Consider the following 12,621-nt stretch of genomic DNA (forward strand, 5'->3'; position numbering starts at 1 on the left):
AGTACAGGAAACATATGGAAGACAGTGACAAGATCTAACATACAAGTCCCAGAATAGGAGGGGAAAAAAAGTTAAGGGGTAGAAGCAATACTTGAAGAAATAACAACCAAGACTTTCCAAAACTGCCAACAGAAGGGGCACACATAAATGCACAGACTTCAGAAGTGCCAGAACACTAAGCAAGATAAACACAAAGAACCATGCCTGGAAAAATTATAGTAAAACAGCTCAATGCCAAAGAAAAACAACAACAACAACAAAAAGAAATCTTAAATATAGTCTGGGGGGTGGGGGTTATATTACCATCCAAGGAGCAACAATAAGAATGACAAGTTACTTTCAAAGAAATAAGGGAAGCTACAATACAATGGAGTGACAGTTTTAAATCTCTAAAAGACAATAATTGCCAAGGTAGAATTGTACATGCAAAAATACCCTTCAAAAAGGTGAAATAGCCCTGGCTGGCATAGCTCAGTGGATTGAGCTCGGGCTGCGAACCAGGCATCGCAGGTTCGATTCCCACTCTGGGCACATGCCTAGGTTGCAGGCCATGGCCCCAGCAACCGCACATTGATGGTTCTCTCTCTCTCTCTCTTTCTCTCTCCCTTCCCTCTCTAAAAATAAATAAATAAAATCTTTTTTAAAAAAGGTGAAATAAAGATATTTTCAAACAAAAGTAGAAACCCATACTAAAGAAATACTGAAAGAAGCTTTTCAGATATAAGGAATATTACCCCAAATGGATCACAGAAATACAAAAAGAAGTAGAGCAACAGAAAGTACAAATATTCATTTTAAGTTGAAATTACGGACTGTATAATAATGCACTATGAGATTTCAAATATATACAAAATTAAAACATTCAACAAACCTTCAAGAAAGCAAGAGGTGAAAATAGTGTTTTGTTTTGTTTTGGGTTTTTTGTTTTGGTAACACAAATTAATTATAATTTCAATAGCAATGAAGGGTATAGAGAGGTTAAATGCTCTAAGATACTTGCATTGTCTGGGAAGCACTAAAAAAAACTAATCTATACTAGAATTTAAGTCAAGGATGTATTTTGTAGTCTGCAAAACACCCAAAAAATATATACGAAACAAGCTAGAAAAGAAGGGAAACCAAAATAATTATAATCCACTTAAGAAAAGAAAGGTGTGAGAAAATAAAATGTGACACAGAGAAAACAAGTAACAATATGTTAAATTTATACTCAGGCACGAGAGTATCTAAACTAAGCACAGATTTAGATTTCCGGCCAAGAGGGAGGCGTGGGCGCCCTTCTGAAACACTGTGTGTGTAGAAACACTGTGCCTCCTCGAACAACCAGAAGAAGGACAACAAAAAACAACCAGAATTGACAGAAAACCAAACTGAATGAAAGTCCAACAACCAAGGAGTTCAAGAAGAAACATTCATCCAGACTGGTAGGAGGGGCGGAGACGGGCAGCTGGGGCAGAAAGGACTTGGAGCCAGGTGGCGGCTGGTGGAGCGAGCAGTCCCACATTTGAGTGCAGATAAACTGGGAGAAACAACTGGGGGGCAGGACAGATCACACACCCAGGGTTCCAGCACAGGGAATATAAAGCCTCAAAACCTCTGAATGTAAAAACCTGTGGGGTTGCAGCAGCAGGAGAAACTCCCAGCCTCACAGGAGAGTTGTTGGAGGGACCCACAAGGTCCTAGAACATACACAAACCCACCTACCCAGGAATCAGCACCAGAAGGGCCCAGTTTGCTTGTGGGAAGCAGAGGGCGTGACTGAAAGCCAGCAGAGAGTGGAGCAAGTGGCAGGCACTGTTCCCTCTCAGACCCCTCACCCAAAGACAGTGTCACAATGCAGTGACATGGGTTGCCCCACCCTGGCAAAAACCTAAGGCTCAGCCCCTTACTAGGTAACAGGTGCACCAAGACAAAAAACAAAATATGGCCCAACTAAAAGAACAAACCAAAGCTACAGAAAAAATATAATTAAGCGATGAAGAGATAGCCAACATATCAGGTGCACAGTTCAAAACACAGGTAATCACAATGCTCATAGAAATGGTTGAGCATGGTGATGAAATGGAGGAAAGTGAAGGCTGTGAAAAGTGAAATAAAGAAAAATGTACAGGGAGCCAACAGTGAAAGGAAGGAAACTGAGTCTCAAATCAATGATTTGGACCACAAGGAAGAAATTAGCATTCAACAGAAACAGAATGAAGGAACAAGAATTCAAAAAAATGAGGAGAGGCTTAGGAACCCCCGGGGCAACTTTAAACGTTGCAACATCCAATCATAAGGGTGCCAGAAGGAGAAGAGGAAGAGTAAGAAATGGAAAACTTGTTTGAAAAAATTATGAAGGAGAACTTCCCCAATCAGGCAAAAGGAAATAGACTTCTAGGAAGTCCAGGAAGCTCAGAGAGTCCCCAGAGAAGTTGGACTCAAGGAAGCACACACCAAGGCACATCATAATTACATTAGCCAAGAGTAAAGATAAGGAGAGAATCTTAAAAGCAGCAAGAGAAAGGGAGACAGTTACCCACAAAGGAGTTCCCATAAGACTGTCAGCTGATTTTTCAAAAGAAACCTCACAGGCAAGAAAGGGCTGGGAAGAAGTATTCAAAGTCATGAAAGGCAAGGACCTACATCCAAGATTACTCTATCCAGCAAAGCTATCATTTAGAATGGAAGGGCAGATAAAGTGCTTCTTAGATAAGGTCAAGTTAAAGGAGTTCATTATCACCAAGTCCTTGTTATATGAAATGTTAAAGGGGCTTATCTAAGAAAAATAAGATGATCAAAAAAATGTGAACAGTAGCCGTGGCTGGTGTAGCTCAAAGGATTGAGCACCAGCCTGAGAACCAAAGGGTCAACAGTTCGATTCCTAGTCAGGGCACATGCCTGGGTTGCAGGCCAGGTCCCCAGTAGGGGATGCGTGAGAGGCAACCACACATTGATATTTTTCTCCTTCTTTCTCCCTCCCTTCCCTTCTCTCTAAAAAGTAAATAAATAAAATATTCTTTTAAATGACTAAAATGTGAACAGTTTAAAAATGTAAACAGTAAAATGACAATAAACTCATGACTATCAACAGCTGAACCTAAAAACAAAAACAAACTAAGCAAACTACTAGAACAGGAACAGAATCACAGAAATGGAGATCACATGGAGGGTTATCAGTGGGGAGGGGGAAGAATGGGAGAAAAGGTACAGGGAATAAGAAGCATAAACAGTAGGTACAAAATAGACAGGGGGAGATTAAGAATAGTATGGGCAATGTAGAAGCCAAAGAACTTATATGTACGACCCATGGACATGATCTAAGATAGGGGAGTGCTGGTGGGAGCCGGGGTGCAGGGTGGAGGGGAATAAAGGGGGAAAAATGGAACAACTGTAATAGTGTAATCAATAAAATATTTTTTTAAAAAACAGAAAAATAAACTAAATATAGCTTTAAATATGACCCAGTTGAAGACATAATCCAATTAAACATACAACAGATAATATTAAAACCACAGTTAAAAGAATCACACATTAAATAAAAACAAGTGTTGAAAGTAAAATAGAAAATTTTACTTTCTATTTACTTACTATCATTACTTACAATGTAATTACTAGCCAAAATAAAACTACTGTAGCTGTAATAACATCAAAGTAAACTCTAAAGCAAAAAACATTAAGATTGATAATGAAGGTTACTGTATAATAAAAGGGTGAATCTAGTAAGAATATAAAATAATTCTAAATCTGTATGGACTAAACAAAACCCTCCAAATATATAAAGCAAAATTAACAAACTGAAAACAAAAAAATAGGTTAAGTCCACAATCACAGTAGGAGATACACAGTTTAAATAAATCTCACTCAATAACTAATAGGACAAGCAGAAAATAAATCAGTAGGTTATAAAAGATTTGAGAAAAATGACCTCGCTGTGTCCTAATCAACTGCATAAAGAACTACCTAATCCAAGTTCTGCTCAAATGCACATGGAACATTTATAAAAAACAACAGGTCATAAAGTCCTGATAATCTCAAAAGATTAGAATCACAGAGTTATGTTCTCTGATCACAGTAGAATTAAGCTAGAAATCAGTAACCATACAACTAGAAAAACCCCCAAGTGACAATAAGTCAGGAAATAAATCAGAAAACAGACACAAGAGAATATACATTAGGAGTCTACTGACATGAAATACCTAATAAAACAGTCCACACTCATCCACAGCAGCAGAAGTCAGGACAGGGGTGATGCACCGGAGAGGTTCTGGGCGTGCCGGTTACACAACATGCCTGTTTGCACTCCTACTTATATACTTTTTGGTATGGAGGTCATATTTTCCATTTTAAAATTTATTTAAAATATATAGTTTCAGGAAAACAAACTCCTTTGAAAAGTTACGGTAGCAAAAATATACCTTCAGCACAAACTGTAAATATTGTGATCCTAAAGCTGAATATAATTTTAAAAAGTGTTAGACAATGAAAAACATTTCACCTAGTAACTTCAGCCCACTTTCTGGTGTGGGAAATCTCATCTGAAAAAAGACAAAGACAAAGCACTGAAACCATTACAGCCCCCGAGGGCAGAGGGAGAGAGGTAACTGTGAGCCCCACAGGTACAGCACTGACTACCTGAAAACACGTGAAAAAGTCAATTCATAAAGAGAGAAACACATCATAATTACATTAGCCAAGGTAAAAATGAAGGAGAGAATTCTAGAAGCAGCAAGAGATAAGGGGACAGTCACCTACAAAGGAGTTCCCATCAGACTGTCAGCTGATTTCTCAAAAGAGACCTTACAGGCAAGAAGGGGCTGGAGAGAAGTATTCCAAGTCATGAAAGGCAAGGACCTATATATCCCAGATTGCTCTATCCAGCAAAGCTTTCATTTAGAATGGAAGGGCAGATAAAGCGCTTCTCAGATAAGGTCAAGTTAAAGGAGTTCATCATCACCAAGCCCTTATTTTATGAAATGTTAAAGGGACTTATCTAAGAAAAGAAGATAAAGAAAAAACATGTATAGTAAAAGGACAGCAAACTCACAATTATTAACAACCACACCTAAAGCAAAACCAAAAGAAACTAAGCAAACAACTAGAACAGGAACAGCACCACAGAAATGGAGGGCACATGGAAGGTTAGCAACAGGAGAGTGGGAGGGGGAGAGAGGGGGAAAAGGTACAGAGAATAAGTAGCATAGATTGTAGGTTGAAAATAGATAGGGGGAGGGTAAGAATAGTATGAGAAATGTAGAAGCTAAAGAACTTATAAGTATGACACATGGACATGAACTAAAGGGGAGGAAGTGGGTGGGAGAGGGTGTACCGGGTAGAGGGAAGTGAAGGGGGGAAATGGGACAACTGTAATAGCATAATCAATAAAATATATTTTAAAAAAGAGAGAAACACAGATATAGTGGACTCGGAGAAATGTCTGACCTCACTTTGATCACTGAAGAAACAAATTACCACTTTTAAACTATTGAAGTGGCAAAGATATTCTAAAATGTGAACACATGGTTTGTTAAAGGACAGGAAAAAAGCACTTTCTTTCATAAAGCCTTGCTGATATTTCTGAGGGCAATTTGGCAATAACATACCAAAAGTCTTTTAGTTTTCACAGATGAGTGTTAACATATGTAATCATCAGAAGTATACAACTCCATGTAACTGCAGAGGCAGGGACATGAAGCTGGCAAGCCACCCTTTTCTGGGCACTCTGCTGTGGTTCTGGCCCGGGAAGGGGGTGGCCCCACTGTCGGCCCCACTGTCGGCTCTGCTCCCGGCTCTGGTCCCACCTCCCGAAGGTACCCGCTGCCACTGCCCCGCCTGTCAGGGATCCAAAGGCAATCTGTGTCTTTAGCTTCGGCAAGGCTCACTCTGTTCTTACAGAGCAGGGAGGCGGGTGGACCCCGTCCAGTGACAGGAGACCCACCGTGCCACTTCTTCCACCAAGCCTGCCTCAGTCCCTCTCCTCCCCCCCACCCCCAAGGAGCTCCGCCCACCTGTCTGTCTATTGCCCTGGGAAGTTTCTTGTCCCAAGGCTCCTTACTTCATGGCACAGTTCTCTGGCCATTTTGGAGAGGAAAAAAAATGGAGTCTCTTCTAATGTGGAGCAAATGTACTCGTGCTTCTACAGCTATAAAGGGTCCCCATCTGTTGGCTGATTCATGGTAATAGCATCTTCCACTGACGGGCTGTTTGTATCAGGCATGCAATTTTAGTAGAGGTTGCAGAGTTTGGACATCACTAAAGGAATAGCTGGAAAACCAATGAGATACTCCAGGGAGTGCAGAACTTCTGGGCACATTCATTCATTCATCCTGCACTCGCTCCCTGAGCAGGGCGCCGCCTTCCAGGAGGGCATGGCAGGCCTGCCTGCAGAGGGGGACACCTACACGACTCCTGCAGCTGGCTGTATGGTGACAGGTTCAGAGGTCAGACGGTAAACGTCTCAGGGGGAGAGAAATGGGACAGATGGTTAAGTGTGAATTTTAAGCAAAGAAAACATTTGTATCACCGACAGCCCCAGGGCCCGAAGCTTCCTGACTCAACAGAAGCCTGAAGGGGGACTGGGCCCCAGACACTCCCCACTCATCTCCCACGCCGGAGGCCATCGCGGACTACTCAGGCAAGAGGCCTCCTCATCTCGGATGTTTCCGGGGAGCCTCGGCATCCATCTTTCCGTTGTCCTTGCACCACACCCCCAGATGAGACGGCGGTTTTAGAGCGCTGGCGAAACAGAAGACAAGCGGGGAAGAATCGGCGCCTCCGCCCCCAGGGCTGGGCACCACCCAGGACCAGCGAGGGGACAGGAGGCGCAGAGGCTGCTCCAGCACAGAACAGGCCCTCCGCCTGGGAGCCGCGAACCGGGCCCTCAGAACTCGTCTTCCGGCGGAGTCCAGACCCAGGTCAGGGCTCGCTCTCAGGCCGGGCTGACAAGGCCCCACGGTGACCTGTGCAGTCCCCGAGGACCACGCTGTTTCTCCATATTTTTACTGAGGCAGAATTCCTACACAGTTCACCCTTTTAAAGTGTACAATTCAGCGGTTTTCAGCACATTCACAAAGTTGTACAACCATCACCCATATCTAATTTTAGAACATTTTGTCACCCTCAAAAAAAAAAAAACCCAACAAAATAAAACCCTGCACAGTTTAGCAGGCACGCCTTCTTCCTTCTCAGCCCCTCGAAACCACTAATCTACTTCCTGTCTTTACAGATTTGCCTATTGTGAACATTTCGTATAAATGCAATCACCAACTGAGTGGACATCTGCGCCTGTCTTCGTTCACTCAGCATAACAGTTTCAAGGCTCATCCCAGGTGTAACATGTATCAGTACCTCACTTTCTTTTCAAAAGCCTTTTAAAAGTTTCTACTTTCTACCTCAAATAAAATCCCATTTCTAAGAATTTATACTATAGAAATACTCAGAAATGCACAAAAGCATCTGTGTGCAAGTATATATTACAATATTCTTTATGATAGGAAAAAATCAAATGTTTAATGTAGAGACTCAATACATAAACTTATACAGTTATATGATGGAATGCTATGTAATATAAATAAATAAGGTTTTGAAGGATATTATAAGATATGAGAAAAAACTCATTCTTAAAGAAAGTTGAAAACTATATTTTATAAAATGTATATTGTGGGCTCTGGCTGGTGTGGCTCAGTGGATTGAGCACCAGCCTGCGAACCAAAGGGCCACCAATTTGATTCTCAGTTGGGGCACATGCCTGGGTTGCAGGTCAGGTCCCTGTAGGGGATGCGTGAGAGGCAACCACACATAGATGTTTCTCTCCCTCTCTTTCTCCCTCCTTTCCCTTCTCTCTAAAAGGAAATAAACAAAATCTTTAAAAAGAAAAGCTGTGGAAAACAGAAAAATTACAATAAATATAAAGCATAAACTAAATTAGTACCAAATAAATGGGATAGATCGATAATCCAAGAACTGGTTTTCTCTCCCTTTTTTTTTTAAACGGGGAGCTTAGGAAGTTTGACAAGAAAAATAAAGCTAAACAAATAAAATTAGAAATCCAAACAAAGGTGGGTCTACACAGAGACACCGATGTTTAAAGTGCAAATGCTACATGCTACTGAATTGGAAGGTGTGAAACAAGTGGGAAAGTAAATTACAAAAACAGACTCAGAAAGTAAAAAAGCTCAGATCAAAAAACAAAAATTAATCTTTCAGACTTATCCATAGACTTACCTCCCCAAAAAGTCTTTGTGACAGATAATTTAAAGTAAGTTCTCTCAAACTTTCCAAAACAAACAATTCTAAAGCGTTCCAGGACATACAAAAACATATAAGAAGTTACTAAATGAATTTTATGGGGCTATTTTAACCGAAATCAAAACACAACCAAGGCTCCTTCTCCACACCAAAGAAAACCACACACATGGACCAGAAAATTCTAAATACAAAATGCAAATACCTAAAACCAAACTGCTCATCTAAGTTAATGCTCAAAACACTCCCATGAAATTCAACAACCATTCTTATTATTAAAAACACTAAAAGCCACAAATCAAAGAATAATCATTTGCACATCTCTCCGGCCACTATAAAAACAATAAAATTCATGGAGAAAAAGTTGATGATATTCCACGTAAAATGAGGAGCAAAATAAGAGAAACCATCAGGAAAAGCTAATTTAATAAGCCACGAAGCAAAACCAAGAGCAGTTAGTTACATCAACACAAAGTAGAAATTTAAATGAAGGGAAATCCTATTAGTATCAGCACCACCAATAATCAAACCATCAGTAAGTAAATAAAACAAAAACTGAAAGTATCTGAAACTAACACTAACCCAAAATGTTAGATCCCAAACATGAAGAAAATTACCCACCTTGACTGTTATAAAAGAATTTTTTTTAAAACAGGGATTATATTTTATTCCTAGATGAGATAGCTGAATAATATAAAGAAAACAAATTTTAAATATTCCATTCCTAGTACTGGAGTCATACCTTACATAGGTAGGTTCTAAAGTTAGCCCCTGAAGCCAAAATCGTAAAGTCATACGAGAAATGCCATATAGCCATTAAAAAATATGATGGACATTCAGATCAGTCAACACGGGAAAATGATCACCATAAATTGTCAAGAGGGAAAAAAATGTAAACACAGAAGGATCAGTATGATCTCATGGTAGATGTGGGTAGTAAAGAGACAGTTATTCAGAAATACAGAAACGCCCTGAAGTGCGTAGCTGCTACCTCTGAGTGGTGAGGTCACATAATTGTATGCACTTAGAACTTCTGCAGAAAATACAACAAAGCTTCTATAAGTGGGGGTGTGGCCAGTTTAAAAGTAAAAAAGAAAAGAAATACATCAAAATATCAATTATATGTTTTGAGGTAGCCTAATCATGGCTATTTTTTAATTGCTTCAACATACTTTTCTGTATTTTCCAAATTCTGTACTAAAATCATGAAAAACAAACCTCTGTGAAAGACTGTTAGAGAAATGTAAACAACATGTTAATACATTTCATTTGGACCCTCCTGTTCTTTTTGTGCTTACATGTGCCAAATTCTCAGCTATTCTCCAACCACAGTATTACTTTCAGCCATTAAATTCATAATCTACCAGGAATCATTTCCATCAGCGCAAAAAGGACAAAAAAGTCTGAACTGCTCACACACTTGTTCAAATTAAAAAGGGAAACCAGACATGGTGAAGAACCACGAAAAGTGAGCACCCAGAGTCTTACCGTGAAGCTGTTGTTGACATTTTTGGTGCTGGATTCGGCCACGCTGGCATCTGTCAGGTCCACCTCATCGAATATGATCGACTGGGGAGAGACACAGGGGCCGCGGCCAGCGTGAGGCTCCGGAGCCCCCGGGGCGGACACGTTCCCCGGCCCTGGCCCAGTGCTGCTCACCACTGTCCTGAACCCCAGACAAGCGCCCACAGAGGCCCAGGCCCCGGACGTGGAGGCTCGGGGACAAAACAAACGCGGGCTGCACCCCCCATCCAGCCACAGGTGGGGCTCTGGGATTTCTTTTCACCCAGGAGGTCGAGAGTGATTGCACTGGTAGAGAAAATAATAATAACAATAATACTGCGATTCTGTATTTATTTCCTGCAATACCAGTGTCTCACTTTTAAATGTGAAATATGCCCTCAGATGAGGTCCACCTGGGAGAACAGGGGTCGGGACTGAAGACCCTCTGTCCTGGCTTCAGCTTCTCCAGGAAGCACATTTGGGAGAAAGGTGCCCACTAAAATAAATGATTTTAGGGGAAGAGAGGCCAATCCACAGAGAAGCAATCTGGCTGTGAAAGAAAAGGAGGGAGCAAAGTGAAGGAACCTAGTCCTGGAGAGAGACAGGCTCTGGAGGAAGGGCTGGAAATCGGGCCTGGGAACACCCCCCCGTTTTCCCTCCGCTCCCCTCAAGTCGCCCCTCACACCCCCCTCCTCCTGTTAACCTTCCTGGGCCTTCTGGGAGGACTCCACAGGGAACGGCTGGAGGAAACACTAATAACTCAGAAAAGAGACTCAGCCTTTTAAGTAACCTCCCCAACCCCCACAGAACTAAAATAACTATAAGGGTTTGCGTTTTTTTAAGTGAGAAATATGGTCACAGCCCTTTCTAAACAAGTTGCTCTGTCCAGTTTCAAATTTTAACCCACTAACTCTCTAGGGATACATCTCAAAATGCAAATGATTCACATTCCAGATTTTTCTTAACGCCAAAATAAAAGTATTGACAGCAACACTGATACAAAAATACTGGTGTTCAAAATACTAAAAACTAGCTTTGCAAGCACACAGGTGTCTGAGATGTGGAAGACCACGTTCGTTTAAACAGGGCGGTGACTCCGTGCCTCCCACGGCTCCTCCCTCCTCTTTCACAAACGTGTGCCCGGTGACTCCAGCTTCCGTCTCTCGGGCAAGATGGCACCCAGAAGGAAGGGTCCCGGCCAGAAAGCCCAGTGGTGAAGAACGGCTGCTCACACATCAATAAGTCCAGTTTTCGAAAATACTTTTCATTAGTTTCACAGGTGTGTACTTACCTCCAAACTCATCAGGTTATATATATTAAATATCTATAGCTTTTTGTATGCCAATTAAACCTCGATAAAATGGTTTTTAAAAAGACACTGGACTCCGTAATGAGAGATATATAAGCCTGTAACCCCTGATCTTTCTACAAGAAAGATATCCAGCTATATAACATGGCTATTTCTGGGACATTCTCTCCTTTCTCACTGGTGGCATACCACATTCAAAAAAGGAATAAAAGTAAATGTTTATAAGCACTAAAATGTGCCTTGAGACAGATAAAACCTAGCACCCTGGAGTATTGGGAAACTCTCTAGAAAAAAACAGCTTTAAGGATCAAAGGCTCCCCCCGATGAGGACCCAGCGCCCAAGCCTCCCCTGCGGGACCCCGGGACCCCAGACGTCTCCTCCCAGGACGTTCCCAGCACCGCGCCTCACCTTCGAGGTCTTTGCATAGTACAGCGTTCGCCCTCGCAGCTTGAAGTACCTCCTTTTGGACCTCTGGAAGGAACTGTTCTGTTTGGTCAGCATCCCCTCCTTGATGACGGTCTGAAAGCACAGAAACGAGCTCATGAGCACGGGTTTCCACAGACCCCTGCGCTCGTCCACCCACACCGCACAGCGCCTGTCTGGTGCGTTCGCGTCTCTCACTGGTGACAGCCTAGCAGAAATATTTCTCACACTCTCCCCAGACCTTGACCCGTGGACAGGCCGAGCACGCTGCCGGGGGAGGGCTAACACAATTCTCTGCGGGGCGATGGCATGCCTGCGCGGCGGGGGCTTCGGAGGCCAAGGTGTGCCCTGGATGCCCAGGGGAGCAACAGAAAGGGACAGGCTAGAAGGACCACAGCAAGCGGCCCGGGGCCAGTACATTCTCCAACTTCAGCATTTGGTGTTTTTCAGCTATTCTTGGCCCCGTCTCCATGTTCTCAGGCCTCCTGCCATTTCTCAGGATCCCAATGCCAAAACTGTCAACGCAGGTTGCTGCGGGGTTCCACACAGCTCCAGGCCTGCACCCCACTCGGCCCTCACCCTATTCACAGGCTGGGGATGCATGTCTGTCCACACTGTGAGAGAGAAGGGGATGGCCACAGCCACCAAAACTCATCTCATCTTGTAAATCTGATCAGTCCACCACAAAACAGAAGTTCTGGCAAGAGAATCAAGGGGTGGACAGCTGTCCACTCACCTCGTCTCAATGGAAGAGTAGGGCATGGCCTCTCCTGGAGCTGTTTCCCCTCACACTGCATCCCGTGTGCTGGCCACCTAACGGGCCGAGGACACCCCGCAGACCACCTCAAAGTTACATGCTCCAGGAACACAGCTTGGTCATTGACACGTGGAGCCACTCGGAGCCACTAACACAGTCAAAACTAACGAACAAGATGCATGAAACAGGAGCCTGCTCTCAGCATCTGCAGGGTATGTTTTACCCCACCCAACAGAAACATCCGTTATACACAGCGTCTCATCACAGAATGGAGGCAGAATGTATAAAAATTCTGTTAAAGGATGGGAATACTGGTTCAGAGACACTTCCGTTTAGTTATCCAATCCCATATAGCTTTGCACTTTAAGTGACTTTTTTTCAAAGTATCTATACGAAGCACTTGGG

At 42.7% G+C, this 12,621-nt stretch overlaps 1 protein-coding gene across 2 annotated transcripts in view; it reads right to left on the reverse strand.

Annotated features, from left to right (window-relative positions):
- The window catches only part of DGKD (diacylglycerol kinase delta), a 102,853-nt gene that overhangs the window by 64,974 nt on the left and 25,258 nt on the right, over positions 1–12,621 (reverse strand). For both annotated transcript variants that reach the window (XM_028510034.2, XM_036022686.1), the window contains exons 2-3: positions 11,445–11,555; positions 9,712–9,792 (exon numbers count right to left, since the gene is read on the reverse strand). In XM_028510034.2, coding sequence (XP_028365835.1) covers positions 9,712–9,792; positions 11,445–11,555 — 192 coding nt within the window. The remainder of the gene's footprint in view (positions 1–9,711; positions 9,793–11,444; positions 11,556–12,621) is intronic.

The sequence above is a fragment of the Phyllostomus discolor genome, chromosome 4, assembly GCF_004126475.2.
Source record: "Phyllostomus discolor isolate MPI-MPIP mPhyDis1 chromosome 4, mPhyDis1.pri.v3, whole genome shotgun sequence".
NCBI lineage: Eukaryota > Metazoa > Chordata > Mammalia > Chiroptera > Phyllostomidae > Phyllostomus > Phyllostomus discolor.